This window comes from Patagioenas fasciata, chromosome W, assembly GCF_037038585.1.
Source record: "Patagioenas fasciata isolate bPatFas1 chromosome W, bPatFas1.hap1, whole genome shotgun sequence".
Lineage (NCBI taxonomy): Eukaryota > Metazoa > Chordata > Aves > Columbiformes > Columbidae > Patagioenas > Patagioenas fasciata.
Genome location: NC_092559.1, coordinates 67,347,561 through 67,374,023, shown reverse-complemented (window position 1 = coordinate 67,374,023; position 26,463 = coordinate 67,347,561). Strand labels below are relative to the sequence as shown.

General features: G+C 43.1%; 1 protein-coding gene and 1 non-coding gene across 2 annotated transcripts in view; both read right to left on the bottom strand.

Annotated features, from left to right (window-relative positions):
• The window catches only part of LOC136114599 (zinc finger RNA-binding protein-like), a 70,916-nt gene extending 44,830 nt beyond the window's left edge, over positions 1-26,086 (bottom strand). Inside the window, exons 1-4 of the mRNA XM_065859984.2 lie at positions 25,888-26,086; positions 21,738-21,822; positions 4,286-4,568; positions 1,706-1,850 (exon numbers count right to left, since the gene is read on the bottom strand). Of these exons, the coding sequence (XP_065716056.1) occupies positions 1,706-1,850; positions 4,286-4,568; positions 21,738-21,822; positions 25,888-25,924 (550 nt within the window). The 5' untranslated portion in view covers positions 25,925-26,086. The remainder of the gene's footprint in view (positions 1-1,705; positions 1,851-4,285; positions 4,569-21,737; positions 21,823-25,887) is intronic.
• Positions 7,206-7,342, bottom strand: LOC136114693 (small nucleolar RNA SNORA66). The gene has a single exon (XR_010653136.1). It is a non-coding gene; the product is annotated as a small nucleolar RNA SNORA66 (small nucleolar RNA).
• Positions 26,087-26,463: the final 377 nt, after the last annotated feature.

Here is a 26,463-nt window from a genome sequence, read left to right as displayed (position 1 = left end):
CACAGAGCAGATCATCTTGAGTAACATCACACGGCACATCCACGAGAACCATATGATCAGGTCCAGTCAACATGGGGTTATGAAAGGCAGGTTCTGTTTGACCAACCTGGTCTCCTTCTATGACAAGGTGACCCAACTAGTAGATGAGGGAAAGGCTGTGGATGTTGTGTACTTAGACTTCAGCAAGGCCTTTGACACTGTATCCCACAGAATTCTACCGGAGAAGTTGGCAGCTCATGGCCTGGATGGGTGTACTGTGCAATGGATAAAGAACTGGCTGGAGGGCCAGGCCCAAAGAGCTGCGGTGAACAGAGCCAAATCCAGTTAGTGGCCGGTCATGAGCAGTGTTCCCCAGGGCTCAGTATTGGGGCCAGTTCTGTTTAATCTCTTTATCAATGATCTGGATGAGGGGATTGAGTGGACCCTTAGTAAGTTTGCAGATGACACATAATTGGGTGGGAGTGTTGACCTGCTTGAGGGTAGGAAGACCACACAGAGGGATCTGGACCAGTTGCATCATTGGGCTGAAGCCAATTGTATGAGGTTTAAGGAGGCCAAGGGCTGGGTCCTGCAGTTGGATCATAACAAGTCCAGGCAGTGCTACAGGCTCAGGGAAGAGTGGCTGGAAAGCTGCCTGGTAGAAAGGGATCTGGGGATGTTGATTGACAGCCAGCTGAATATGAGCCAGCAGTGTGCCCAGGTGGCCAAGAAAGCCAACAGCATCTTGGCTTGTATCAGGAATAGCGTGGCCAGTAGGACTGGAGAAGCAATTGTGCCACTGTACTTGGCGCTGGTGAGGCCCCACCTTGAATGCTGTGTTCAGTTTTGGGCTCCTCATTATAAGAAGGACACTGAAGTACTAAAGAGAGTGCAGAGGAGGCAATGAAGCTGGTGAGGGGCCTGGAACACAAGTCTGATGAGGAGCAGTTGAGGGAACTGGGGCTGTTTAGCCTGGAGAACAGAAGGCTGAGGGGAGACCTTGTTGCTGTCTACAACTACCTGAAAGGAGGTTGTAGCATGGAGGGTGTTGGTCTCTTCACCAAGTAGCAAGTGATAGGACAAGAGGAAACGGCCTCAAGTTGCACCAGGGGAGGTTTAGTTCGGATATTAGGAAAAAAAATTCTTCACTGAAAGGGTTGTCGGGTTGTCAGGCATTGGAACAGGTTGCTCAGGGAAGTGGTGGATTCACCATCCCTGGAGGTATTTAAAAGGCATATAGACGAGGTTCTTAGGGACATGGTTTAGTGCTAGAGTTAGATTAGGTCATGTTTGGACTCAGTCCTGAGGGTCTCTTCCAACTGAAATGATTCTATGATTCTTAAACTGGAGAGCCCAAAACTCAACACAGTACTCCAGATGCGGCCTCCCCAGGGCACAGTAGAGGGGGAGAATAACCTCCCTTGACCTGCTGGTCACACTTTTCTTAATGCACCCCAGGATACCATTGGCCTTCTTGGCCAGAAGTGCACATTGCTGACTCATGGTCAGCCTATTGTCCACCAGGACTCCCAGGAACAGCTGCTTTCCAGTGGATCATCCCCTAACCTTTACTGGTGCATAGGGTTTTTCTACACCTTGACATGAGTTATATGTCAATAAGAAAAAAAAAATGGATAATGTGAAATATTCAGGAGACGTATTTTTAAGTCATTAAAGTAGTACACAGACTGTGTATAATGACTGGTGTTTAAATCATGTCACCCACCTGTCTGGTAGTATGTTTCAGCTACTGAAGGTTGAGGCTGGCCAGCAGCAGCCACAGCTGCAGCAGTCCCTGTCGGTTGTTGATAGTATTGCTTGCTGTCATAAGCTACAGCTGGGGCAGTAGATCTAACATAAGAATACGAATCCTAAAAATTAAAAAAAAGCAAATTTCTCCTTAAGTATACATCTGGAATAATAAAAATCATTAGTAGAGTCAAAGAATTTTCTTCCATTCTACTACAGTAGATTAAAAAAAAAATTACAGAAACAGTATATACTAATATATACATTAAAGAAATTAAATTCATGTTTATAGATACTTCAGGCCTGAAGACAACTCTGGTGGCCTTCTTCAGACTTAATATCGGAATTAAACTCGTGCTATTAAATCACTTTGCCTTCCAAATTATTTTTTGTTACCAAAAAGCAACTATTCTCACTATTTTTTCATGATGACTATCAGATTACATTCCTGTAAAATATGAAGGAAAAAAACACCACAGATCTCCATAAACCACAATAAATTCACAAGTTCACAAACATGACCCTTTATTGGCTTTAAAAATCCTATCATCAGCAATACTTTTCTTGGTTATAGTTTTTAGAGTATGAAAGTGATACTTTTAAATCCTTCTTTTTGGTATATCAACTGTTCCACTGGGGAACCATATCTAGTTTATAAGGGCAAGGCAAGTAGCCCATTCAAAACTTCCAGAACTCAGGAAATGGTTAGTAAGCTTCAAAGGGAAGGGACTGGAAGACACCATATGCATGTACACATATACTCCAATCTATACCATATTTACGGTAAAGCATAAAGAGTTGATCAACTGAGGGGTAGTAAGGCATGAACTACATTAGCCAAACTGTAGTAATGTACACAATTTCTTTTTATTTCTAAGAATTATAACAATAAAATCTCTTTTCCATCCAACCCGTCTAAGTAGAATTATTTTTCTTAAGTTCAAGGGACTCTTTTCTGTCTGAATGCATCTAATAACTGACTAGTTTAATAACCTCGTAACTATGAGTAAACACGCTACTGGAAAGACTCCTACGTTTCAATTCATTATCATATGTAACAAATTACAAAAGCCATACAAATTAATTTATACAGCAACAGTATAGTTCTTTTAAACAAACAAAAATGCTAATTAGAATCTAGATAATGCCCTGTTAAGTTTAGGACTAAAAAGTTAAAGAACTGTTGCGAGGGACATACTATTTCAATGTCCTCTGTCTCATAGTAAATGCACACTTTAACTATGAGCCATGCCATAAGAGTTTGAGAACTCTTGTGCATAAACACACTAGCCTAGAAATATCCACTGAAGACTGACTAATAAATGCTAATGTAGCAAAAAATAAAAATACAAATAAAGCTCACATTTCCAATGGGAAATAACCTGGCCATGTAAAATACCTCATCTTTCTGCATCTAAGCTGTTTGATTCAACCCAGTGGGCTAGGGTTACTGATGTGCATATATACTTGCATTCTGTGAATCTAGACAGACAGGAAAAACTGCAACTTCGCACTCTTAAAAACTGAACAGGAGTAAACACTTATGTTAGATAAGTCCCAAGAAAACCTGTATAGACTGAATTCTTCCAACTGCAAAACTGATGCAGCACTCGGATTTGTACTGCTAAGTTTCTTTATTCCTGAACTGAAGAGGAATACAAGACACTGACAGGATGTTGTTTCATATGACATTTAAGCCAGCTTAACAATGAGAAGTTGTCTGAGGTACCATCACATTTCTCCTCACAGCTCTACACAATACCACCTTCATCTCTTGCATTGGTACCACAACTGTGCCGAACCAAGGAAATTCTGCAGAAGTCTGTCAATCCCATGGAAACCTGCTACTACTTTTTTGGTTGGTTAGTTTTCTGTGGGATCCTTATCCTGAACTGACCCACCCAAATACTGACAACTGCTAGAATCAATGCAAGGAAGTGTCAGCACAGGTCGGGGCAAGATGAAAACAGACAACACTTCTCTTTTGTAGAAGCCTGTAGCCACACAAGGTTAGGCAGTGGTCTCACAAAAGGTACCCCAAACCTACCCAAAGGGTAGTTCCTCTCCTAGGGTAATCTTCTATCCTCTTACATTTGGTATCAGAGCTCCTGTGGCACCCAGGAATCTTACAAGTGAACTATTTCCATCTCCCTCTAAAAATTTTTATTGGAATAGTTTTTTCCATCTAAATCAGTTCCGTGATCCAGTTTACCACATGCCACTTGAATATTTAGGCTAGCTGAGACAAATATTTCAGCAGTAGTTCACAAAATCATTTGGAGATAAATGTCAATTCATTGTTTATTGTGTGACTGTCTAAATCTTAGCTCCTGCAGTATTACTGCTGATTATCCTCTATACGTGCCATATGTGACTGCAGTCACTTCACATTCTGTCAGTTTTAGCTACTAAGTAATTTGAGGTGCATTCAGACTTTGATTCACAGAAGATATAAACACATTCTCTTATCCAAACAGGCCTCCTCCTTTTAGCATATTAAAAAAAAAAAAAAAAGTTTTGGTGTTTTGTTTTTTTTTAAGTAATTTTTTTAACACACCTGGTAATTCTGCGTAGTAACAGGAGGTGGTGGTGGTGGTGCTTCTTGTTGCCTCTGTGTATAGCCATAATCTGTAGCTGTGTGCGCTGCAGGATAGCCTCCATAAGCACCAGCTGTTGCAGCAGCTGCAACAGCTACTGGAGCAGGCCTGGCTACTGCAACTGTAGCTGCTGCTGGAGCATAGGCCGCAGTAACGGTGTGCGCAGCAACTGGTGCCTGGTGGACAGTGTAGCTAGCAACTGTAGTTGGATGGGAATAAGCTACACCTGAAGCTGGCTGCTGGCTATATTGGAAAAAGACAATAAGTAAATAATTAGATTAATTCAACATACTAAGCTAATGCCTAAACATTTCAATATCCCAGATTTGATTAATACTTGTCTGTTCTACAAACAGACCTGGAGCAGCTATCATACACTTTAATGGCTTTTATTACCTCTCTTCCGCTCCCATTAAAAAGGCTCTATAATTTTGAAGTTTCTGTGGATATAGACGTATCACGCAGGTGATTACTTTCTTCTTAGCAAGAGGGGGTTGTTGTGTTCCATTGCTTGAAAAGAACCCAAGTTTTTAATTCAAAATAACACAGAAGTCTTACACTGTTATCTTTTCACAACCAATAAGTTTCTAAGTGCTTTAGTAGTTCTTCAATAAAGTTGACATACCTGTCAAATTTAGAAAAATACTAATTTTCTGTGAGAGCTCATTACTGACTTGCACTTGCATGATGTTTTTCAGTAAACCATATTAAAGTAATAAGATTTTGAAGACTTTCACAAAAATTAGCTCAGAACTCTTAAATTTAAGGCAGAGGCACTTTAAATACATACCTCTGATAAGGGACTTTTCCCACAAAAATTCAGAGTTATAAAAGCTGGCCCCACTCACTCATACAGAAGTCCACTGCCTCACAACATGATACATCAAAAGAACAGATAGACTGAGCAAGAAGACTTCTACTAGAGGTCTGGCAATCTTCAGGCACATGCTGAGACTAATCTGCTTCTCTTAAATTTGCAGATAGGACATTAATATGAGGCTATTTACTAAGAATGAATAAATATTAACAGTAGAAATAAAAAATGATGGCTTCAAAGGCTTAATTATTTGAACTGAAACTAGTATTATTGTCCTATACTGATCTGTAACAGTGCATTATGATTTAAAGCCTACAGTAGTTATTTTTCAACAAATAAAGTGAACAGGGCAAAATATCACTATCTGGAACAATGATATGAAATGGGAATTGAGTGATTATTCTGAATTTTTTAATATACTTCCTGCACTGCTTTTCAATAATATTTAAGAATCTCTACAGGGTTTCATATCTCCATAGCACTACTAAAAGATAATTCAAAACAAATTCCATACCTAGGTAGTACCTCCTATTTTTCAGAATAAAATAGAAAACTGAAATCTCACTTGAAGCAAACATACTCAGTGGTAAAGTGGAACTGCAGCATGGTTATGCTCAAAACCAAAAAGAACAAGAAGTTACAGTATTTTTTTTCCTAAAGACTGCAATATTCTCTGATATAACTACCAGAAACTATTACTTTTGCAAAAGACATTTCTATAACTCACTTGTGTTTAGTATTTTTTTGAAGAAAAACTGATATTGTCATTTTAATTACAGCAGAAACACACAGAGAAAATGTTATTATTGGACTTACATGCCTGGACTCCACCTTCTTCCCATCTTAGTCCCCTGATTGCTTAAAAGACCACTTGCATTCCATCCAAACTGAATTGAGTTGTACTCACAATTATGTTTCATTTTATTTTCAGCTTCTTAACGTAACAGTAGAAGGAAAAGACCTGAACCACTCTGGTGTAGCTCCCACTACTGCTTGAAATAATTCCTCCTACTTGATGTATATAGGTAGTTTCTGTGTTTTATTCGTTTGAGAAATCAGACTCCATCAGAAAATTCAGGAAGACTGTTTTATGATGGTAAAAGTGAATGACAATCTCTAAAATTAGGCTGCATTATCTACATATATAAAAGCACAGAAGTGTAAAATACTCAAAAGTTCTGAGATACGTCACATTATCACATGCATCTACTAAAAAAAAAAAAAAAAAGAGAACACAAACTATTTAACTCAGACTGCACTTGAACACATCAACAGTCTAATACTGCCAATGAGGAAACGTCTTGGTCCATCCTATCCCCACTTCTTCCCTCCTCCCACATACCAAACCTGGCTATGCCATCCTATTCCATCCCTAGTGCTAGTTCTGCTACTTTCCAAGCTATTCAGTGCACTGATTAAAATAATTAATCTAGCAAGAAAGTATGAGAATTTTTTTTTTTGCTGGGCTCATTTTCTAACATGGTAGAAATGTTAGAAACATTGGAGCCCACAAAACAGTCTGCTGAGTGCCAGAACCCACCTAAGTTATACATACAGAAGCAGGGGGAAAAAATGGAAGCAAAAGAACAGGGACCTGTCCAGGAAGCGTTAATTTTTGCTCTTCAAGTTACTTAAGTTACTATTAAAAATACAATACAGTCTTCACAACACACTGAGGTAACAGTATTAGTTTATCAAAGAAAATGCTTTGTTTTCAGAATATATATAATTAAAGTTGCCTGACAATTTTCAGTATTTAATATTGTGACGTGTGGAATAAACTCTATGACCTGGTTACAACTGGATTGTCTTCTCCTTATGTGCTGGAGGCTCCTGTTATCTCATCCACCAAGGATGCAGGCTCCTGTTATCTGTTAGTTAAGCTGATCCCATTGTATACATTCTTAACTTGTTATGGAGTTACACAGTACATTGCCATCTACGCAGTAAATTTCTACTAAACTGTATATCAATTGTAAAGAGATTGTGATCATTATGAGCAAGACTATTAACAAGATTCCACTACAGTTTCATTTCCTCTGTACTATTTTTATATCAAACTTCCTTATCATGGTATAGAATTAACAGCCAAAATCATTTGATTTCTAAGGCTAAAATAGTTTTATGACCATGTTTACTTTAGCAAACCTGTTGCCCTTGCTTCCGCAACATCATTCAGAGCTAGTTATCAAGTTTGCAAGACTACAAGAAAAATTTTCTAGAATTGACTGCTTCTTCCTTTTAAAAAGTAATATTACGCTATGTTACAGAAATACATGGTGACACCTTTTATAAATTTATGATGTTTCTTTTTCTCCCCATGGTCTTACCGAGACCCTTTTAACATTAAGATGATCAGACACTTTCATGTAATTAATTCATATCAAATACTTTTGTGCCAACATCATTTAACTTACAAGAGTTTTTAAACCTTGTTTGGTGATTAGTGCTGATAGGAACAGCTATCCCGTGTCTTTACAAAATGGAGTGCAACAGACTTATGATAAAAGGAGAGAAGCTAGGTTTAACCAATCAGCTAACAGGGAGCATTGGCGGGGAGACATACAGGGGGTGTTGCTGGGGAAATAAAAAAGTGTATCAGCCCTCTGAGTACCTCAGCCAATGGGGAAAGGAGGGGGATCACTTGCAGTTGGAGAATTTGGGATAAATAAGGGGCTGTGTCCTCCCTGGTTTTTGGAAGAGACCACACAGGGATATGCCTGATGGACTCTTCCCCTTTATTTGAATAAAGCTTTTGTTTGTTTGTTCGTTTGTTTGTTTTGCTCCTCTGTCTCCTTTTCTAAACATTTACCTCTAGCAAAGCAAATTTCCAAACAGTGCCTCATCACATTTGCTGAGATGAACTTACCTCCTGCCAGACTATTTTGCCAGACTCCCTATTCCTCTGATATTTAATGCAGTTGTTCTTTGCACCTATCCTAGTATTATGTATTCTTCTTTCTTGGCTACAGATGGCAAGAACTGTATGCATCATTTCAGATGAAGTTTCAGCTGTTGCTACCCACTCTGCTCCAGGCTGCTTTCTTTCCAGTCTAGCTTCCTCAGAGCAGCTTCCTGTAAAGTTACCTGTGTTTGACAATATTGCCCTGGCATCAAATATCAGGATACACCATACTAATACAAATACTAAGTAAGACTCAAGACTAACCCCTAGGGTACTCCACTGCAATTATTCTTAATTGATAATCACTCTTCTAGTTCTACTAACTACTTCTACCAGTTCCTTCTCTACAATTCTTTTACTAATCTCTACCTTAAGTAACAATTTTCCATACTGCACCACATCAGGTATTTAGACTCAGTCCCAATAAAGACGGCTCCAAAAGACTCAGGCACCTGATCAAGTTATTAGAGCAACAATGAAATACAGTATGGCAGCTGAGCTATAGTAACAAACCACATGAATGTTCTTCATCAAAGAAAGTAGTTCAGTTTAGCTTAATCCCCAACACAGTGGGAAAAAATTGAACCAAATTACAAGCAGATAGAGAAGCTGATTGACCTTATAACTTAGTGAGTTTTCTTTGTAGGTCAATTCTTCTCTTCCTCCAAATAAATTCTAATATCCTTATGATCATATTTGAATTCAAGGAATACTAGTGTTCTTCATATGAAAAGATACATAGTCCAACCGGCTTTACTAACTAGGCAGAGCTTAAAAATCACAGAATAATTTAGGCTGAAACAAAGATTTGGAAGTCATCTGTTCTAACCCCGTGCTCAAAGCACAGCTAATTTCAAAGTTATATTAGGTTTTTCAGGGCTTTGTGTCCAACTAGGTTCCAATCATCTCCAAGAATGGAGACTGCAAGACTGTTCTAGACAATCTGTTCCAGTATCTGAACACCCTCACTGTCAAGAAATTTTTCCTTAGTTTATAAATGATTGAGTTTCAAAAGCAAATGAGTTCTAGACCAACATTTACTTAAAGCAAACCCAGTTTGCGAACATTCAGTTCAAGGTAACTTCATATTACAATTCTTACAGTGTTTTAACTTACTATCAAAATTAAACACCATTCTTTAAGTAGTTACAGGCAAAGGACTTCCAATCTTATTTTGCTGTATTGCTCTAATAATACCTCTTTTGCCAGAGATTTTCATTGAAAAAGAATATATTTAATTCGTATCACACCTATTTCTTTAGCTGATCACAATAGTAACAGTGCTTTCCCATCGAGCTCACTTGATTTTCTAGGAATAACCCACATTCTTCATACTCATATTCCAGCTCAGATTTCTATTTCACTGTGTTTTCACATCCAGTTTACAGTCTACATGTTGCACTCAATTGTTCTGCTCCAGGTTCTGTAGATGTATGTTTCAGTCAACTACAGGTCATTTCCAGCACCTTACCTAATGTTTTTTTGTCTTTCCCTATCTGCCTTGAACTGCTACATGCATATCCCTATTTTCCCATGCTCTTTGCTTCTTCCTCCCAAATAAGCTTGCTTCTATTCAAAAGTTTTACACCCCAGTGTATACCTAGCTTGCACTCATGTTACACATCTTACCTAAGAAACCTCAAAAGAATTCTTTACACACAGTTATTGTACTACAGTGCATGAGAAAAGTATTTTTTGTAAAACATCTTTGACTCAAATCTCTGAATAACAACTATACTAATTTCTACTGACATTAGAGATGGAAAATATTAATCTTTCTGATGCATTAGTATCAAAAAAGTTCCACATATGAAATACCACTATGATATTAAACCTCCTAGATAAGACTGACTGCAGTGAGCTTTCTCCACACTAATCTCCAATTCCATGTCAATCTGATTTTCTGGGGAGTGCAGAATTCATCCCAGAGCAAAGGCCACAGCAAAAATTAGCCTTGTCCACATTGCTGTCTGATGTATGAAACTCCTTTCACCTGCAGACAGGTGCATATTTTGCTTTAATACTTTGCAAGCTGGACATAAGAGTAACACTGCAGTTACTTTGATGGCATCAATGTTTAATATTACTGTGTACACTCAGAACTGTGAATCTGAAACAGCATCACACGTAAAAATCTATTTTCCATTTGCAACTTTTAAGTCCTCATTCCAAAACACTAAGGCATCAATTTTGCCCAATTCTACACCATGAATTAAGCTATAGTATAACTTATAAAATCAACTAAACTGTAGTATAGCTTAACAAAAAGTATTACAGATAGATAATTAGCCTGGAAAAGTCCCACCTGAATACTTACATTTGGCTAAGTGGTATTAAAGCACCAGCAACAAAAACTCCATGCCCTGAGAACAAGATCTCAAAATGGTGTTAGCCATCATTACATTAGTTATTAACATAACTAGATTAATTATTTCATATTTCTCTTAATATTTTTATTCCCCTTTTCAAAAAACTAAATATTCAAGAAGCAATTAAAAATCTTTTCTGAACTGCACAAAGATCTTAAACAAGGAAACTAGCAGTGTTGTTTATACGGAAAAATAAATAGGGCTTCCAAAGTGAAAAAAGATGGCACCACACCTAAAACAATTTTAAGTCAGAAGCTGGCTAGGAGGCAGAAAGTGCAGATCAATAGCAATTAACAAATTATTGGTGTCCACTTACCAAAACATTGTTCTCCACTTCTAAAACACACAGGTGTTTCTAATTTAAATAGATATTTAATCTAAGTTCACAGAAGAGCAACATTTTTTCACACACAAAAAAAGAGCTTAGATGAGAACTTGTACTATAATTAGATCTAAAATAGAGAATCCTCACTTGTTAGTTACTTTTTTCTATTAGGTTGGTGCAAAAATAATCGCAGTTTTGGACTGTGAATTTGAAATAATTATAACTAGGCTCAAACACATCTTTATTAATCAAAATAGGAACCATTACAGTCAACACAGTTTTGCCAATGAGAAATAAGTTTGTTTATTCCTGTAGTGTAAAAATCTGTGCTTCGGGATTCAATGAACTCTTGGAAAGCATTTTCTGCATCCTGCTGGTTGTGGAAGCGTTTTTCCTCCAAAAAGTTGTTGAGATGCTCGAATACATGGTAACCAGTTGGTGAGAGGTCAAGTGAATGTGGCGGATGAGGCAAAACTTCATAGCCCAATTTGTTCAACTTTTGAAGCATTGGTTGTGTGACGTGTGGTTGGGCATTGTCATGGTGAAGAACAGGGTCCTTCCTGTTGACTGATGCGGGCTGCAGGCATTGGAGTTTTCGGTGCATCTCATCCATTTGCTGAGCATACTTCTCAGATAGAATGGTTTCGCCGGGATTCAGAGAGCTGGAGTGGATCAGAGCAGCAGCAGAGACCATGGCCTTTTTTTGGTGCAAGTTTGGCTTTGGGAAGTGCTTTGGAGGTTCTTCTCAGTCCAACCACTGAGCTGGTCGTCACCAGTTGCCATATAAAATCCACTTTTCATCCCACATGACAATCTAATTGAGAAACAGTTCATTGTTGTTGCGTAGAATAAGAGAAGATTACACTTGAAAAGAACAAATTTTTTATTTCTTTTTTTTTTTTTTATTTTATTTTATTTTCGGTCAGCTCCTGAAGCACCCACTTATCAAACTTTTTCATCTTTCCAATTTGCTACAAACACCAGATGACCATAAAAACAGTCAACATGGTCGATGCTGAGTTCTTCGACAACTTGACAACTTCTTGTGTAGTTGTAAGAGGATCAGCTTTGACAACAATTGCTCTTAATTGGTCATTGTCAAATTCCAATGACTGGCCACTATGGTCCTCTCATCTTCGAGGCTCTCGTCTCCTCTGCAAAACTTCTTGAACCACCACTGCTCTGTATGTTTGTTCGTTAGCAGTTGTTGGGCCAAATGTGTTGTTGATGTTGTACATTGTTTCCACTGCTTTACGACCCATTTTGAACTCAAATAAGAAAAATAGCTTGAATTTGCTTTTTGTCTAACATCATTTCCATAGTCTAAAGTAAATATAAAATAAACAGCAAGTAAAGAGTCAGTAGCAAAAAAACATAAGGTGAGAAAAGCACATTAAAATGATGTATGACATAACCACATTTCTTTAAGAATGTATTCCAATATCAAAAAGTAAATTTCAAAGCAAAAAATGCAATTACTCTTGCACCAACCTAATAGCAAGGTCTGGATTTCTTGTGATTATTTCAGCCTAAGAATGACAGAGAATTAAGAGCATTTAAATTTAAGAAACAAATACTAAATTATCTTCTGGAGAACACTTTGCTCTTGTCCTTTTTCATTTCCAGCTATTGTCCTTTTCTAGTAAAAATGTGTTAAGATTTGGTTTTGGTGTGGTGTTTTTTGTTTGGTTTTTTTTGTGTGTGTGTTTTTTTTGTTTGGTTGGTTTTGTGTTTTGTTTTTTAAAATAAATTGAAGGTAGAAAGCTTTATTTATTACACATCAACAATACCAAGAAAATGCAACACTGATATAATGCTATTGATTTTGCCAGGTAGTAACTTCACATGACTTAAGACTACAAGATATTTATTTTCCACATTAGGATATTTGTGGAGCAAATAATGGATTAAGAAACTAAATAAGGTATCCATAGCAATTATTGTCAGAGGAATACACTTTCAGAAAAACACAGTATATTTCCATATAAGATATATAGCACCTAAAAGGTATATATAGCAGAAAATACATAAAAGATTCACTATAAGCCTTGCTTTTCATCACACTGATTGCACAGGTTTGACTGAAAATGAGTTAATTTTGTTCATGCAGTTTGTTAGAGAATAGACTGCCTTTGCTTATTGAATTATTGGTTATACTGCTTTATGTAGAACTTGGTTAGAAACTGCTAATATAGATTTCACTTAGCATAAGTAAGTTTGCTTAGCTTCTGCAAGCTGTGAACCTTTGAAACTTTCTGCTTCTAAAAGTGAAAAAAAGGCCTGAGAATCTTCAAGCTACAAGGGGAGCTGTGTCCCTGGAGATAAGTAAAAGAACAGAACTGCACCTAACAGAAGACAAAACAGAACAATGTTTTAACTGTTGTCAAGAACTTATTTTCTTCAGCCATAGGTGCAGAATAGCAACTGAGGGTCAGAATTTTAATTGACAGCCTGCCTGACAAAAATGAAGAACAGGGAAACCCCAGACTCTAATTTTGCAATTGGCCTGGAGTGACACACAGGGGGTGAGGGCTTAGATTGCAGGGGGGATAATTGCTTAAGTTTCCTTTTCTGCTGAAGGTCCCTCTTCAGGAGGCACCTAGCTCGAGCTGCTCTATGCTGTACCTTGCAAATAAATTATTTTAGAAGAATTTCTGGAATCCATGCCTGAGTCCCTGCTACAGGAAACCTCATGAGAAGGAACTTCTCTAACAAGTTAGAAACTTTTCCGTAGCTAGCACGGCTGTTGTTTCGATTTAGTTTGACAACAAAAAGATAACACCTTGAGACACTTTCCAGTGCTTTTGAGTTGGAACAACAAGAATGTAAGAACTTACTGTTAGTCTTCACTGTTGTCTGGAAACCATGATGTTTCTGAGCTCTCTGCCTGCTGGTGTGAGGCAGCTAAGAAGGGAGCATAGATGGGGCAGACCTTGACTGATACCCAGACTGATCAAGGATAATATTCCATGCCATTAGCACCATGCTTCATATTTCAGCAGATTCAGGTTTTCCAGCTAGGAAAAACCATTCCAGTTCTGCTCCATTTCAGTTGAGTTCCATTTGGGAGTTTCCTTTAGTTCGGCTTTTTGCCATTCTATCATTTTGCAGTGGGCCTCCAGGCCTTTCTGCCTTTTTCTCTCTTTCCCCAGGAAAGCAAATCAGAATAACAAAAAATACAATCCTGCAGTTTTTCTTTCATGGATATGAAGGCTGAAACAAGTATGACTTAAAATGAAAAAAAAAAAACACTACAATCTGCTGTTTCTCCAGTTCCTAACCTAGGAAGAGGCACTACTGAATAAATAACTGGTCAGATGAAATTTCAGGTGTGTTTATGGAACCTGGGTAGATTAAAATGAAAACTTATTTTTTTGAAAAGCTTCTTTCTCCTAAACACACTTGACAATAAACAGCATAAAAAGGTGAAGTGAAATATCATACTACAGTAAGTTGTATTTTAGAAGAGACTTATAGACTTCTGTTTTTCTAGAGCCTGTAACTCACTATAGGTATAAAATTTTGAAGACTGAATTTATCATTTTAGAAGTCTAATGAAAATTTTTATTTTCTATTATTACAACTTTGTGAACAGAACATTGTTTGTAATGCAATTCACTAGACCTGAAGGCATGCACATGTGCAATCCTCTCCTGAATTCAGTTAAATTTTAGCAGTTCCTGGTAACATATTTTATGGTTTAACTACACACGGCCTAAAAAAGACAGTTCTCTGTACTAATTTTGAGTTTTCCTTCCTCTTCCTTGTTTCTAAAGACATCCTTGCATCACTCCATTAAAAACAAAAAATACCAATTGCAAATGGATAGCTAAACAATATACTATCAAGAACTTAACTCAAAGATTGATATCATGTTTTCAATACACCCTTACTATTTTGTTCATCTTCACATTTAGTCTCGCTAATTGATTGAAATCCAGTCAAATTCTGTAATGTCCTCCTCACAACATAACTGCCAGTGTCTGTAACTGATGCAAATATATGCTCTGTGTCTACCTCTCTTTACTCAGTTGCACACAATGGATAGCTCAATGCTTCCTTTGTTATCAAAACATTTATTTTATTCAAGCCTAGTTAACAACCATGTTCACAATAACACAAAACAAAAATAACTGAGCTTGAGATGTTACATCTGCCTGAAAAAGCATCAGCTACTAACATTTTCCTGACAAAAATCACAGAATCAAAGAATGGTTGAGGTTGAAAGGGACCTCTGGACATCATCTGGGGCTCCAATCCCACTCAAGCACGGCCACCTATAGCCAGTTGCCCAGGACCATGTCCAGACAGCTTTTGAATATCTCCAAGGAGGGAGACTCCACAAGTTCCCTGGGCAACCTGTGCCAGTGCTCAGTCACAAATGTTTCCTGATGTTCAGAAGGAACCTCCTGTGTTTTGGTTTGTGCCCATTGTCTCTGGTCACCACTGAAAAGAGCATGGCTCTGTCCTCTTTGCACCCTTCCTTCAAGTATTTATGTACATAAATAAGATCCACCCTGAGCCTTATCTCTAGGCTAAAGAGTCTCAGCTCTCTCAGCCTTTCCTCATAGGAGAGAGGCTCCAGTCCCTTCATCATCTTTGTGGCCCTTTATTGGACTCTCTACAGTATGTCCATGTCTTTCTGGGGAGCCCAGAACTGGACACAGGACTCCAGGTGTGGCCTCACCAGTGCTGGGTTAAAGAGGAAGGATTAGCTCCCTTGACCTGCTGGCAATACTTTGTCTAATGCAGCCCAGGATGTCATCTGCTGCCTTTGCTGCAAGGGCACAGTGTTGATGCAAGTTCAACTTGGTGTTCACCAGGACCCCCCAGGTCCTTTTCTGCCAAGCTGCTTTCCAGCTTTATGGCCCCCAGCATATACTGGTGCATGGGGCTGTTCCTCCCCAGGTGCAGGACTTTGCACTTCCCCCTGTTAAATTTAATGAGGTTTCTGTCAGCTCATTTCTCCAGCCCATTAAGATCTTTCTCTGGATGGCAGTGCAACCCCCTGGCACATCAGCCACTGCTCCCAGTTTTGCATCATCAGCAAACTTGCTGATGGTAAACTCTGCCCCATCATCCAGATCATTAATGAAGATGCTAAACAGAAAAAATGCTAATATTGGCAAGTTCTCTATAAAAGGAAATAAACTTCACTAATATGGAAAATTGTATTAAATCCTTTAAACAGTCTATGTTTTCTGCATTAAGTTACTACTTTGCTTTTCTAGGTACCAATAATGTAACTACACTTTAACCTACCATTGTTCCATTCAAGCAGTAGACAAAATTTTACACATAATTTAACACCCCAGAGTTAAGCCTACAACCATCAATCCATTTTGAGGTTACAACTACAAAGGACATAACTATACCTTTAACAGAAAAGCTTCCCCAAGTGCTCAGTTAAGTAAAGACATCAGCCTGTAGCATATTTAAACTAGTTGGCAGACTTCCCTCCTGAAAATGACAAAGACTCCTCTGATTAGTGAGGCACCTTTCCTCCCCAGTTACCACTACTTCCTCTGTCTCCCCATCATTAGTCAACTGCAATACTGGCATACAGCCCCTGTTAACAAACCCAGAGCCCCTTGCTGCCTTTCTAATGTTGACGTATCTCCTTTGAGAGTGGGACCTCACTGATTTTAAAATAAGTCTATCAAAATTTTTTTAAAACAGCAGTAACTTACTGAAGGTTTCTTGTGTACATTAAACATGCTGTTCTAGCTTATTTAAGATGGCACTTAAGACTAACATAGATTGAACTAAGGGGAATCAACACCATGCATCTCAATCATATTCAGTGAAGTCCCTTCTGCTAAAAATGCATATCCTTTAAGATGCAATGCAACTCAAGATAGCATGGGCATAAAATTCACAGAAGGAAAGCATATGGAGTTTTTTTTACATTATGATATATGTACATCCATTCTACAATAAAATTTTAATGACTTTCATTCCCCATGCATTTTAGAATGGGGTGCATATAACACAATACGGTAAGATGAATAAATGTTTTCCTTCAGTTTAAGTCTAGTGGCACATTTTCACTTCAGAAGCTTTAAGTCCCACTTGGTATTGTCCCTGTCTTCCTGTTGTCCACCAGTACAAGTCTGAATTATGTTTAGTGATACTTTAAGCTTGGGCTAGAAGGCCTATGTGGATTACAGCCCTAACATGTCTGAAAGACTGAATACTTTTGAAACCGGTATCTAGTTAAAGAATTGGTAACTGGGACAGACACTGAAGACAAAAGTTAATTAGAAGTACTAGCAAATGTGAAACAACACTCCACCCCCAAACAATTCTCAGTAGCCAACTTATCCATCCACAGCATTTCACCTTCCTTTACTCTTCTGCACCAGTCTCTAATATCCTGTAACGTCACACAATGCACTTGAATGCCAAACTAGCTATAACTGCAAGAGTTCACTTCTGTATACCTGCCTAGAAGACTGCATCTTAACCTAAACTCACAGGTACTGTGATTGGCTCTGACCCTTGCTGACAATTGCCTTTATCTGTGAAGGCTCACCACACTTAGTAATATTCACACTACTTGATAGCAATTCAAAGTTAATAAGTCACTCCTAACTACCCAAGAATCTCCCATCTGTGACCCATCTCATTAGAGCAAGGACACAGTATGAACATCACTACGATGAAACTCAGACACTCAAAGATTCTTTATCTTCTTAACAGAAACCAAAATCTTAACACAAGGTTAATTAAATGAGGCTACCACATTTGCATACTTCTCTGTCCAAACATTTATCAACATCTCTACTGTTCCACCAGCATCCCTACATTTCAGGCAGCCAACTTTAAAATAAAAGCATAACTATGCCTCTTCTCCAGCCCTGAACCAAGAACTCTAATATTTTTTTACACATGAAAGACAAGCCAACATTAGCTTGCTCATTTCAAATTTAACAAACACACAGTGGTTCAGGTGGCCTACAGAGCACACACATACAAAGTAAAGAGGACTAGTATCACCAAATTCCACATTTCTTTCAGGCTCCTAAACAGATGGATTAATACAGTTACTTAAATAAGTAACAGATGAGTTTTCCATTGCTTGCAGGTTTATAACCTTAGGCCCCAATACAACCACTACCACAAAATACAAAGGTACTGCAATATTCAGAGACATTTCCTGTATTGGTATTTTCATAAATCTAATGCTTCTCTCATTAAGTCATGATGTTATTACTAGGCAGTGCACACACAAAATTCTGAATGAGCAGGGCAACAGGAAATTTTATGCAGTGACAACACTAAAAGGAAAAAGAATGCTTCTAATCCATTATTTACAGGTTTAAAGGCCACTTAGCTCTTTTGCTGCCTTTTGATTAAGTATGAAATGAGTTAAGATTTCAAATGTATTTTATGAAAACTAGTATTTATGAACTAATAAAGAGAGACATCTATTCCCTTTCTCATCCAGTCAATTCAGGGAACTATACTGCTTACATTGTTACAACACTAAATACATTATTGACTCCTGCACCCACTACCCATGAATTTCCCAAATCCAGGACCTAACATCTGAGCAGCTACTAATCTGGCCTTTATAACTGCTTCAAATATCAGTATTTAATGTTAAGACTATATTCCTTGGATAAATTTTAATTTATCCTTTATATGAAAGATGAGGGAATATTTAAGTGATTCAGCATGGCCACACATAAAATAGAATCACAGTGATTTCTATGCCAATAATAACTTCATAATCTTTTCAATTGTTGATTTTAAGAAGCTATTTCCTTGAATCCAATAGATCGAATACATAGTCCCTTCACTACTGTATGGGTATTGCACAAGAACGGTGAGGAGGCTCATTGTAAATACACTCAAGCAGCTGCAGCCGTGGTGTAGAAAAAGCACATCACACTAATTGTTTTACTGACCTTGTATGCTTGACAAGTAGAACCTCTGTGTTAGATAACATAGGTCTGTGAGAAACTCTAAGGCACCTTATCACTATGCCTGAGATTCCTGCTTTGCTGCGAGAAAGCGAAAGGCTGTGCCTGCTTGAAGCCTTGAAATACAGGCAAGCGCAGTAGGCCCAGTGATCTTCTACCAGGGCTGAATTCTGCAGCAACTGCATCCCCACCTCTGCCCAGGAGCTTAGGTGCTTCTTTGGAGATCCCCTGGTAGAGAGGTAACTAAAATAAAACTTGCTCTTTGCAATTGCATTCGTGGCCTCTGGCTCTTCTTGCGACCTGCCTGTGCCTGTGTTCACAACTACTATTAATGCAAATTAGAATACTGTCATTTTGAGAAACTGGAATTCCAACAGGGTTTATACTGGTCTACAACAAGTCTAGAATTTAATACAGAAAACCTTCACTACACACATCTTTCAAATATTTATCAGGAAATATTTAGGCTCTCTTCTTTCTGATGCGAAGTTGTATTTATTTTTTTTTCTTCTGCATGTCTCCAGCTAAAGGTTTAAGTTTCATACTTTGAGATATTCCAATAAAGACATATATCCTAAAAAGAATTGCACAGATTTTTTGCACTTAGCTGAAGTGCTGAAATCAACAGGAGTCTATATTTTATTATTAAGGAGCACTGACTGAGATTCCTTTAAAGTTGAAGCCTAAAGTTCTCCCAGTGCATCAGAATTTTTGACAGCCATTTTGTCAAGAGAAAACCCCAAAAGATATGACTAATAATGTGTTCATTATGAAAGTTTCTGTTATTTGCTATAAAAACTACAGCATTGGGACTTCTAAATGGCATATATCAAAAAACTAATGTCTTCAGTTTCAAGTGTCTGATTTGCCCTCCTAAAACAATTTGCTATTTTCAGTAACTTTTAAAATCTGTCCACAGGACTAATTCATGGATTTTTATTTTTTATAGACTTATGAGACTCACCTATGTATTAACTATGCAGATAAACATACATTTGTATTCTCTATTATCCTAGTTTCTAATGACACAGGAATTTTGTTATTTTACAAACTGTTACTTTGAATACTGGTAACAATCTTGGAGGACTTGTTGCAATATTAAATCTTTTATTATCTTTCCCTGCCACCACCATCTCTTTCTCAAATATACTGGACTAGAATATACATTTTGTAGTACTCAATAAACAAGCTACTAAGGACCTGCCAAATCTGCTTCATAAAGGTAAGCTCATTTTTAGACATTTTAAGCAAATCCTGTGTTTTCTGCTCAAAATATAAATTTCATTCTTATGAAAGGACTGCTTTAACACTGATTGCTGCATCTCTTCACTTTCAGATGTGATAAATGTACAAACCATTTATAGGATGCAGAGTCTTTTACTGATTCACAAATGGAATAGCATCTTGCACTTGTGATCGCAAAATAAAAAGCTTCTTTCAGTTTTTCCATGTTCTCAAGAACACACTCAGGATTAACTATGAAAACAGTTTTGAGCTTGAACTTTATTCCAATTATACATTTTTCTATCTCAATGCAAAAGGAAATTTCAAATGAGCTTTCAGGTTCTTAAGTCTATAGACCACCTCAGCTCTACGATAAAAGGAATACTAATTAAAAAAAAAAAATCATCTCCCATTCAAAATTGCAGATACATGTATCTCAGTTTATTATTAAAGACTATTTACTTACAAAATAAAATATTCCTTTATGCTACTTAGAAACTCCTTTATCTCCCATGATGACCCAGTTTCAAATTTCACTATAACTGTCAAATAAAACAAACATACTGTGAGCACCTAATCTTAAAATAACAAGACGACAGGCTAAAGTTAATTCTCTCCTTAAACTATTATACTTTAAAATTAATGCACTTTACGTCCATTTCTAGGAAAGAACAAATAGAAATAATAGATTTGGAGTCATTCCAAGATCCCCATAAAACTGTACATTCCTAGAACTGTCAGGTATGCAGTTTTGATTAGCTAGTTAACAGTAGCACAGACCTGAATTCATTTCTTAATAACCCCTCATATATTTGCTTTATTCTTCTGTTTTTCCCATTAACCAAGGACTCCGGAGTCAAGGAAAGTCTTTATTACAGATTTATGAAACTAATAATGTAGATTAAAATGTGGGCTTCAAGGTGCTACTCCAATACAAGCCAAAAATGTTAAGATGTTTCCAACTATATCAGTTTTCTGCCAAATTAAGTAAAAGGGAGATAATAGATGCTACCAATTACTTTTTAACACTCTGATACACAATTTGGATGCACAACGAGTACAAAGATACAAAGATTTAAGGGAGTATGTCTATACAAGATGTACAGTTACAGATACCTGAGCTCCACTATAACACCTGCTCCTGGTCTTAAATATCCAAGTAGGAAATCTCTTAAAAAGTTGCTTGGCCCTGAAAGTACTTTTACTAATTTCTGAGAGACATTAATTATAACATTGCTTCAGTGGAATTAGACAGTCCCCTATATTTTCCCCCATATGTATGAGACAGTCTTCCTGTATTTTATCCATCCAATCTCCCATAGGTTGGGTTGGTATTATTTTAACCTATGTTAAAAAGCATTCTGTCCTCTCACACACACAGGAGTAGGGCAAAGACTTGAGGAGCAAGCCCCATCGTCCCCGAAGCTGAAGGGCCCGGGGACAGTAACTCACTGATGTTGTTGACGGCAAGTGACCATTTTAATTTAAGGGCCTCAGGACCTGATGCTGCCGCTGATTCTCCTCCTCCTCCGTGGTGCTCAGCTCCACCTCCCCACCCTCACACCACTGGGGATACAGGGAGACCCCAACCAGGAGAATATGAAAACACAGCAGGGCAGACAAGCAGGAGGGTCCCAAGCACAACCGTCCCAGAGGAGCTGGGTGCAGAAGAGGCCCCCACACGGGGCGAGGGATGGGAGCAGTCCTCAGCACTTACCCCCGAGGGGGTGGGAAGATCCCAGTCAGGGACACAGGACCGGAGACGAAGAGGGGAGAGGTGGCTCCGGGCCCGGACAGAGGGAGAGGAGGGGCGGGGCAGAGCAGGGAAGGGTCGCAGCGGTTACCTATACTGGGCAGCAGCCCCACTATGGGTGAAACCAAAGTAGTTGCCGGTGGCCATTTTGGCATCTTCTCCCAGCCGGCTGGGTACTGTGGCGATGATAACCAAGAGGCGACGGCGGCAGCAGCGGTAGTCGGGGCCATAACAGAAGGCCCAGCAGGAGGAGGAAAAAGGACAAAAAGAAGGAAACAGACAGACAAGAGACAGAAAGACCGCGAGCACCAAGTCAGACACGCCGCCTCAGGACACCCCTTCCCATTTCCCCGCCCCGCGCGTGGGTCGGGTCGCGTCGCATCGCATCCCATTTCCCCCCTCCCCTCCTCCACCCTCCCCTCTAAACGATCTCTCTCCCCAGCCCCCCTCTCCCCCCCCCTTCCTCCTCCCTCTCTCTCCCCCCCCCTTCCTCCTCCCTCTCTCTCCCCCCTTCCTCCTCCCTCTCTCTCCCCCCTTCCTCCTCCCTCTCTCTCCCCCCTTCCTCCTCCCTCTCTCTCCCCCCCTTCCTCCTCCCACTCTCTCCCCCCCCTTCCTCCTCTCTCTCTCTCCCCCCCCTTCCTCCTCCCTCTCTCTCTCTCTCTCCCCCCCCTTCCTCCTCCCCCTCTCTCTCTCTCCCCCCCTTCCTCCTCCCCCTCTCTCTCTCCCCCCCTTCCTCCTCCCCCTCTCTCTCTCTCCCCCACTTCCTCCTCCCCCTCTCTCTCTCTCTCTCTCTCCCCCCTTCCTCCTCCCCCTCTCTCTCTCTCCCCCCCCTTCCTCCTCCCCCTCTCTCTCTCCCCCCCTTCCTCCTCCCCCTCTCTCTCTCTCCCCCCTTCCTCCTCCCCCTCTCTCTCTCTCCCCCCCTTCCTCCTCCCCCTCTCTCTCTCTCCCCCCCTTCCTCCTCCCCCTCTCTCTCTCTCCCCCCCCTTCCTCCTCCCCCTCTCTCTCTCTCCCCCCCTTCCTCCTCCCCCTCTCCCCCCCCTTCCTCCTCCCCCTCTCCCCCCCTTCCTCCTCCCCCTCTCCCCCCCTTCCTCCTCCCCCTCTCCCCCCCTTCCTCCTCCCCCGCTCCCCCCCCTTCCTCCTCCCCCGCTCCCCCCCTTCCTCCTCCCCCGCTCCCCCCTTCCTCCTCCCCCGCTCCCCCCCCTTTCCTCCTCCCCCTCTCCCCCCCCTTCCTCCTCCCCCTCTCCCCCCTTCCTCCTCCCCCTCTCCCCCCGTTCCTCCTCCCCCTCTCCCCCCCTTCCTCCTCCCCCTCTCCCCCCTTCCTCCTCCTCCCCCTCTCCCCCCTTCCTCCTCCCCCTCTCCCCCCCTTCCTCCTCCCCCTCTCCCCCCTTCCTCCTCCCCCTCTCCCCCCCCTTCCTCCTCCCCCTCTCCCCCCCCCTTCCTCCTCCCCCTCTCCCCCCCCCCTTCCTCCTCCCTCTCTCCCCCCTTCCTCCTCCTCCCTCTCTCCCCCCCCTTCCTCCTCCCTCTCTCCCCCCCTTCCTCCTCCCCCTCTCTCTCTCTCCCCCCCCTTCCTCCTCCCCCTCTCTCTCTCTCCCCTCCCCTCCTCCCCCTCTCTCTCTCTCCCCCCCTTCCTCCTCCCCCTCTCTCTCTCTCCCCCCCTTCCCTCCTCCCCCTCTCTCTCTCTCCCCCCCCCCTTCCTCCTCCCCCTCTCTCTCTCTCCCCCCCCTTCCTCCTCCCCCTCTCTCTCTCCCCCCCCTTCCTCCTCCCCCTCTCTCTCTCTCCCCCCCTCCCTCCTCCCCCTCTCTCTCTCTCCCCCCTTCCTCCTCCCCCTCTCTCCTCTCTCCCCCCCTTCCTCCTCCCCCTCTCTCTCTCCCCCCCCCCCTTCCTCCTCCCCCTCTCTCTCTCCCCCCCTCCCTTCCTCCCCCTCTCTCTCTCTCCCCCCCCTTCCTCCTCCCCCTCTCTCTCTCTCCCCCCTCTCCCTCTCCCCCCTCTCCCTCTCCCCCCCTCTCTCCCCCCCCCTCCTCCCCTCTCCCCTCTCCCCCCCCTCCTCCTCCCCCTCTCCCCCCCTTCCTCCTCCCCCTCTCCCCCCCCTTCCTCCTCCCCCTCTCCCCCCCCCTTCCTCCTCCCCCTCTCCCCCCCCTTCCTCCTCCCTCTCTCCCCCCCCCTCCTCCTCCTCTCTCTCTCCCCCCCCTTCCTCCTCCCTCTCTCCCCCCCCTCCTCCTCCCCCTCTCCTCTCTCCCCCCCTTCCTCCTCCCCCTCTCTCTCTCCCCCCCCCTCCTCCTCCTCCCCCTCTCTCTCTCCCCCCCCTTCCTCCTCCCCCTCTCTCTCTCCCCCCCCCTTCCTCCTCCCCCTCTCTCTCCCCCCCCCTCCTCCTCCCCCTCTCTCTCTCTCCCCCCCCTTCCTCCTCCCCCTCTCTCTCTCTCCCCCCCCTTCCTCCTCCCCCTCTCTCTCTCTCCCCCCCTTCCTCCTCCCCCTCTCTCTCTCTCCCCCCCCCTCCTCCTCCCCCTCTCTCTCTCCCCCCCCTTCCTCCTCCCCCTCTCTCTCTCTCCCCCCCTTCTCCTCCTCCCCCTCTCTCTCTCTCCCCCCCCTTCCTCCTCCCCCTCTCTCTCTCTCCCCCCCTTCCTCCTCCCCCTCCTCTCTCTCTCCCCCCTTCCTCCTCCCCCTCTCTCTCTCTCCCCCTCTCCCTCTCCCCCTCTCCCTCTCCCCCCCCCTCTCTCCCCCCCCTTCCTCCTCCCTCTCTCTCCCCCCCCTTCCTCCTCCCTCTCTCCCCCCCCCTTCCTCCTCCCTCTCTCCCCCCCCCCTTCCTCCTCCCTCTCTCTCCCCCCCTTCCTCCTCCCTCTCTCTCCCCCCCCTTCCTCCTCCTCTCCCCCTCCCCCCCTCCTCCTCCCTCTCTCTCCCCCCCCTTCCTCCTCCCTCTCTCTCCCCCCCTTCCTCCTCCCTCTCTCTCCCCCCCTTCCTCCTCCCTCTCTCCCCCCCCTTCCTCCTCCCCCTCTCTCTCTCTCCCCCCCTTTCCTCCTCCCCCTCTCTCTCTCTCTCCCCCCTTCCTCCTCCCCCTCTCTCTCTCCCCCCCCCCCTTCCTCCCCCCCCTCTCTCTCTCCCCCCCCTTCCTCCTCCCCCTCTCTCTCTCTCCCCCCCTTCCTCCTCCCCCTCTCTCTCTCTCCCCCCCTTCCTCCTCCCCTCTCTCTCTCCCCCCCCTTCCTCCTCCCCCTCTTCCCCCCTTCCTCCTCCCCCTCTCCCCCCCTTCCTCCTCCCCCTCTCTCCCCCCCTTCCTCCTCCCCCTCTCTCTCTCTCCCCCCCCTTCCTCCTCCCCCCCTCTCTCTCTCTCCCCCCCCCTTCCTCCTCCCCCTCTCTCTCTCTCCCCCCCCTTCCTCCTCCCCCTCTCTCTCTCTCCCCCCTCTCCTCCTCCCCCTCTCTCTCTCCCCCCCCCTTCCTCCTCCCCCTCTCCCCCCTTCCTCCTCCCCCTCTCCCCCCCCTTCCTCCTCCCCCTCTCCCCCCCCTTCCTCCTCCCCCTCTCCCCCCCCCTTCCTCCTCCCCCTCTCCCCCCCCTTCCTCCTCCCCCTCTCCCCCCCTTCCTCCTCCCCCTCTCCCCCCCCCTCCCTCCTCCCCCCCTTCCTCCTCCCCCTCTCCCCCCCTTCCTCCTCCCCCTCTCCCCCCCCCTTCCTCCCTCCCCCTCCCTCTTCCTCCCTCTCTCCCCCCCTCCTCCTCCCTCTCTCCCCCCCCTTCCTCCTCCCTCTCTCCCCCCCCTTCCTCCTCCCTCTCTCCCCCCCCTTCCTCCTCCCTCTCTCCCCCCTCCCTTCCTCCCCCCTCCCTCTCCCCCTCTCCCCCCCCTCCCCCCCTTCCCCTCTCCCCCCCTTCCCCTCTCTCTCTCCCCCCTCCCCTCCCTCCTCCTCCCTCTCTCTCTCTCCCCCCTCCTCCTCCCCCTCTCTCTCTCTCCCCCCTCCTCCTCCCTCTCTCTCTCTCCCCCTCCCTCCTCCCTCTCTCTCTCTCCCCCCCTCCTCCTCCCTCTCTCTCTCCCCCCCCCTTCCTGCCTCTCTCTCTCTCTCTCTCCCTCTCTCCTTCCTGCCTCTCTCCCTTCCCTCTTCTCTCCCCCTTCCCTCTTCTCTTCTCTCCCCCTTCCCTCTTCTCTTCTCTTCTCTTCTCTTCTCTTCTCTTCTCTTCTCTTCTCTTCTCTTCTCTTCTCTTCTCTTCTCTTCTCTTCTCTTCGCACGCACAGACACACACAAACGCTGAGCACTATTACTTACCATAGGTGAACGAAACTACCGGGCATATAGGAATCATGAGGCCAAGCTGACAGCAATAACAGCAGCTGAATTTTCACCCTTTTCTCTCCGCCGTGTGCGCTCGCTCCCTTCCGTACACACACCTACGGCAACTACAGTGAAATACGGCCGGGCCAGGGCTGTGCACACACGCACGACATTTGAGCGACCGCCGGGAGTTGTAGTCTGCCCCATGACTACGCCCCTTCCCCCACGCCCACAAAAGAGCGCGTTTAGTGCTGCGGGAACTGTAGTTACCCTTGATACACGAATCTTTATGTGCGGGATGTAGTCTCCCTTTCTGAGGCCTAGGTGTGGGGGAGAGCTGTTTTCGTAGGATTACTGCACATGCTGTCTGCCTGCCCCCTTCTGTTGTCCTAAAGGTGGGATTGTTACTTAGTATACAGACTCATTTGTGAGAAATGCAGTTGTGATTTGTGCTGAAATGTTTAATGTTTACAGATATAACCAAATGAGGCACTGGTTCTGAACCTGGAAAAAGGAAAAGGTGGTTAAGTTAAAAGGTGGTTAAGGGTTAACCAACCACATAATAAGGGC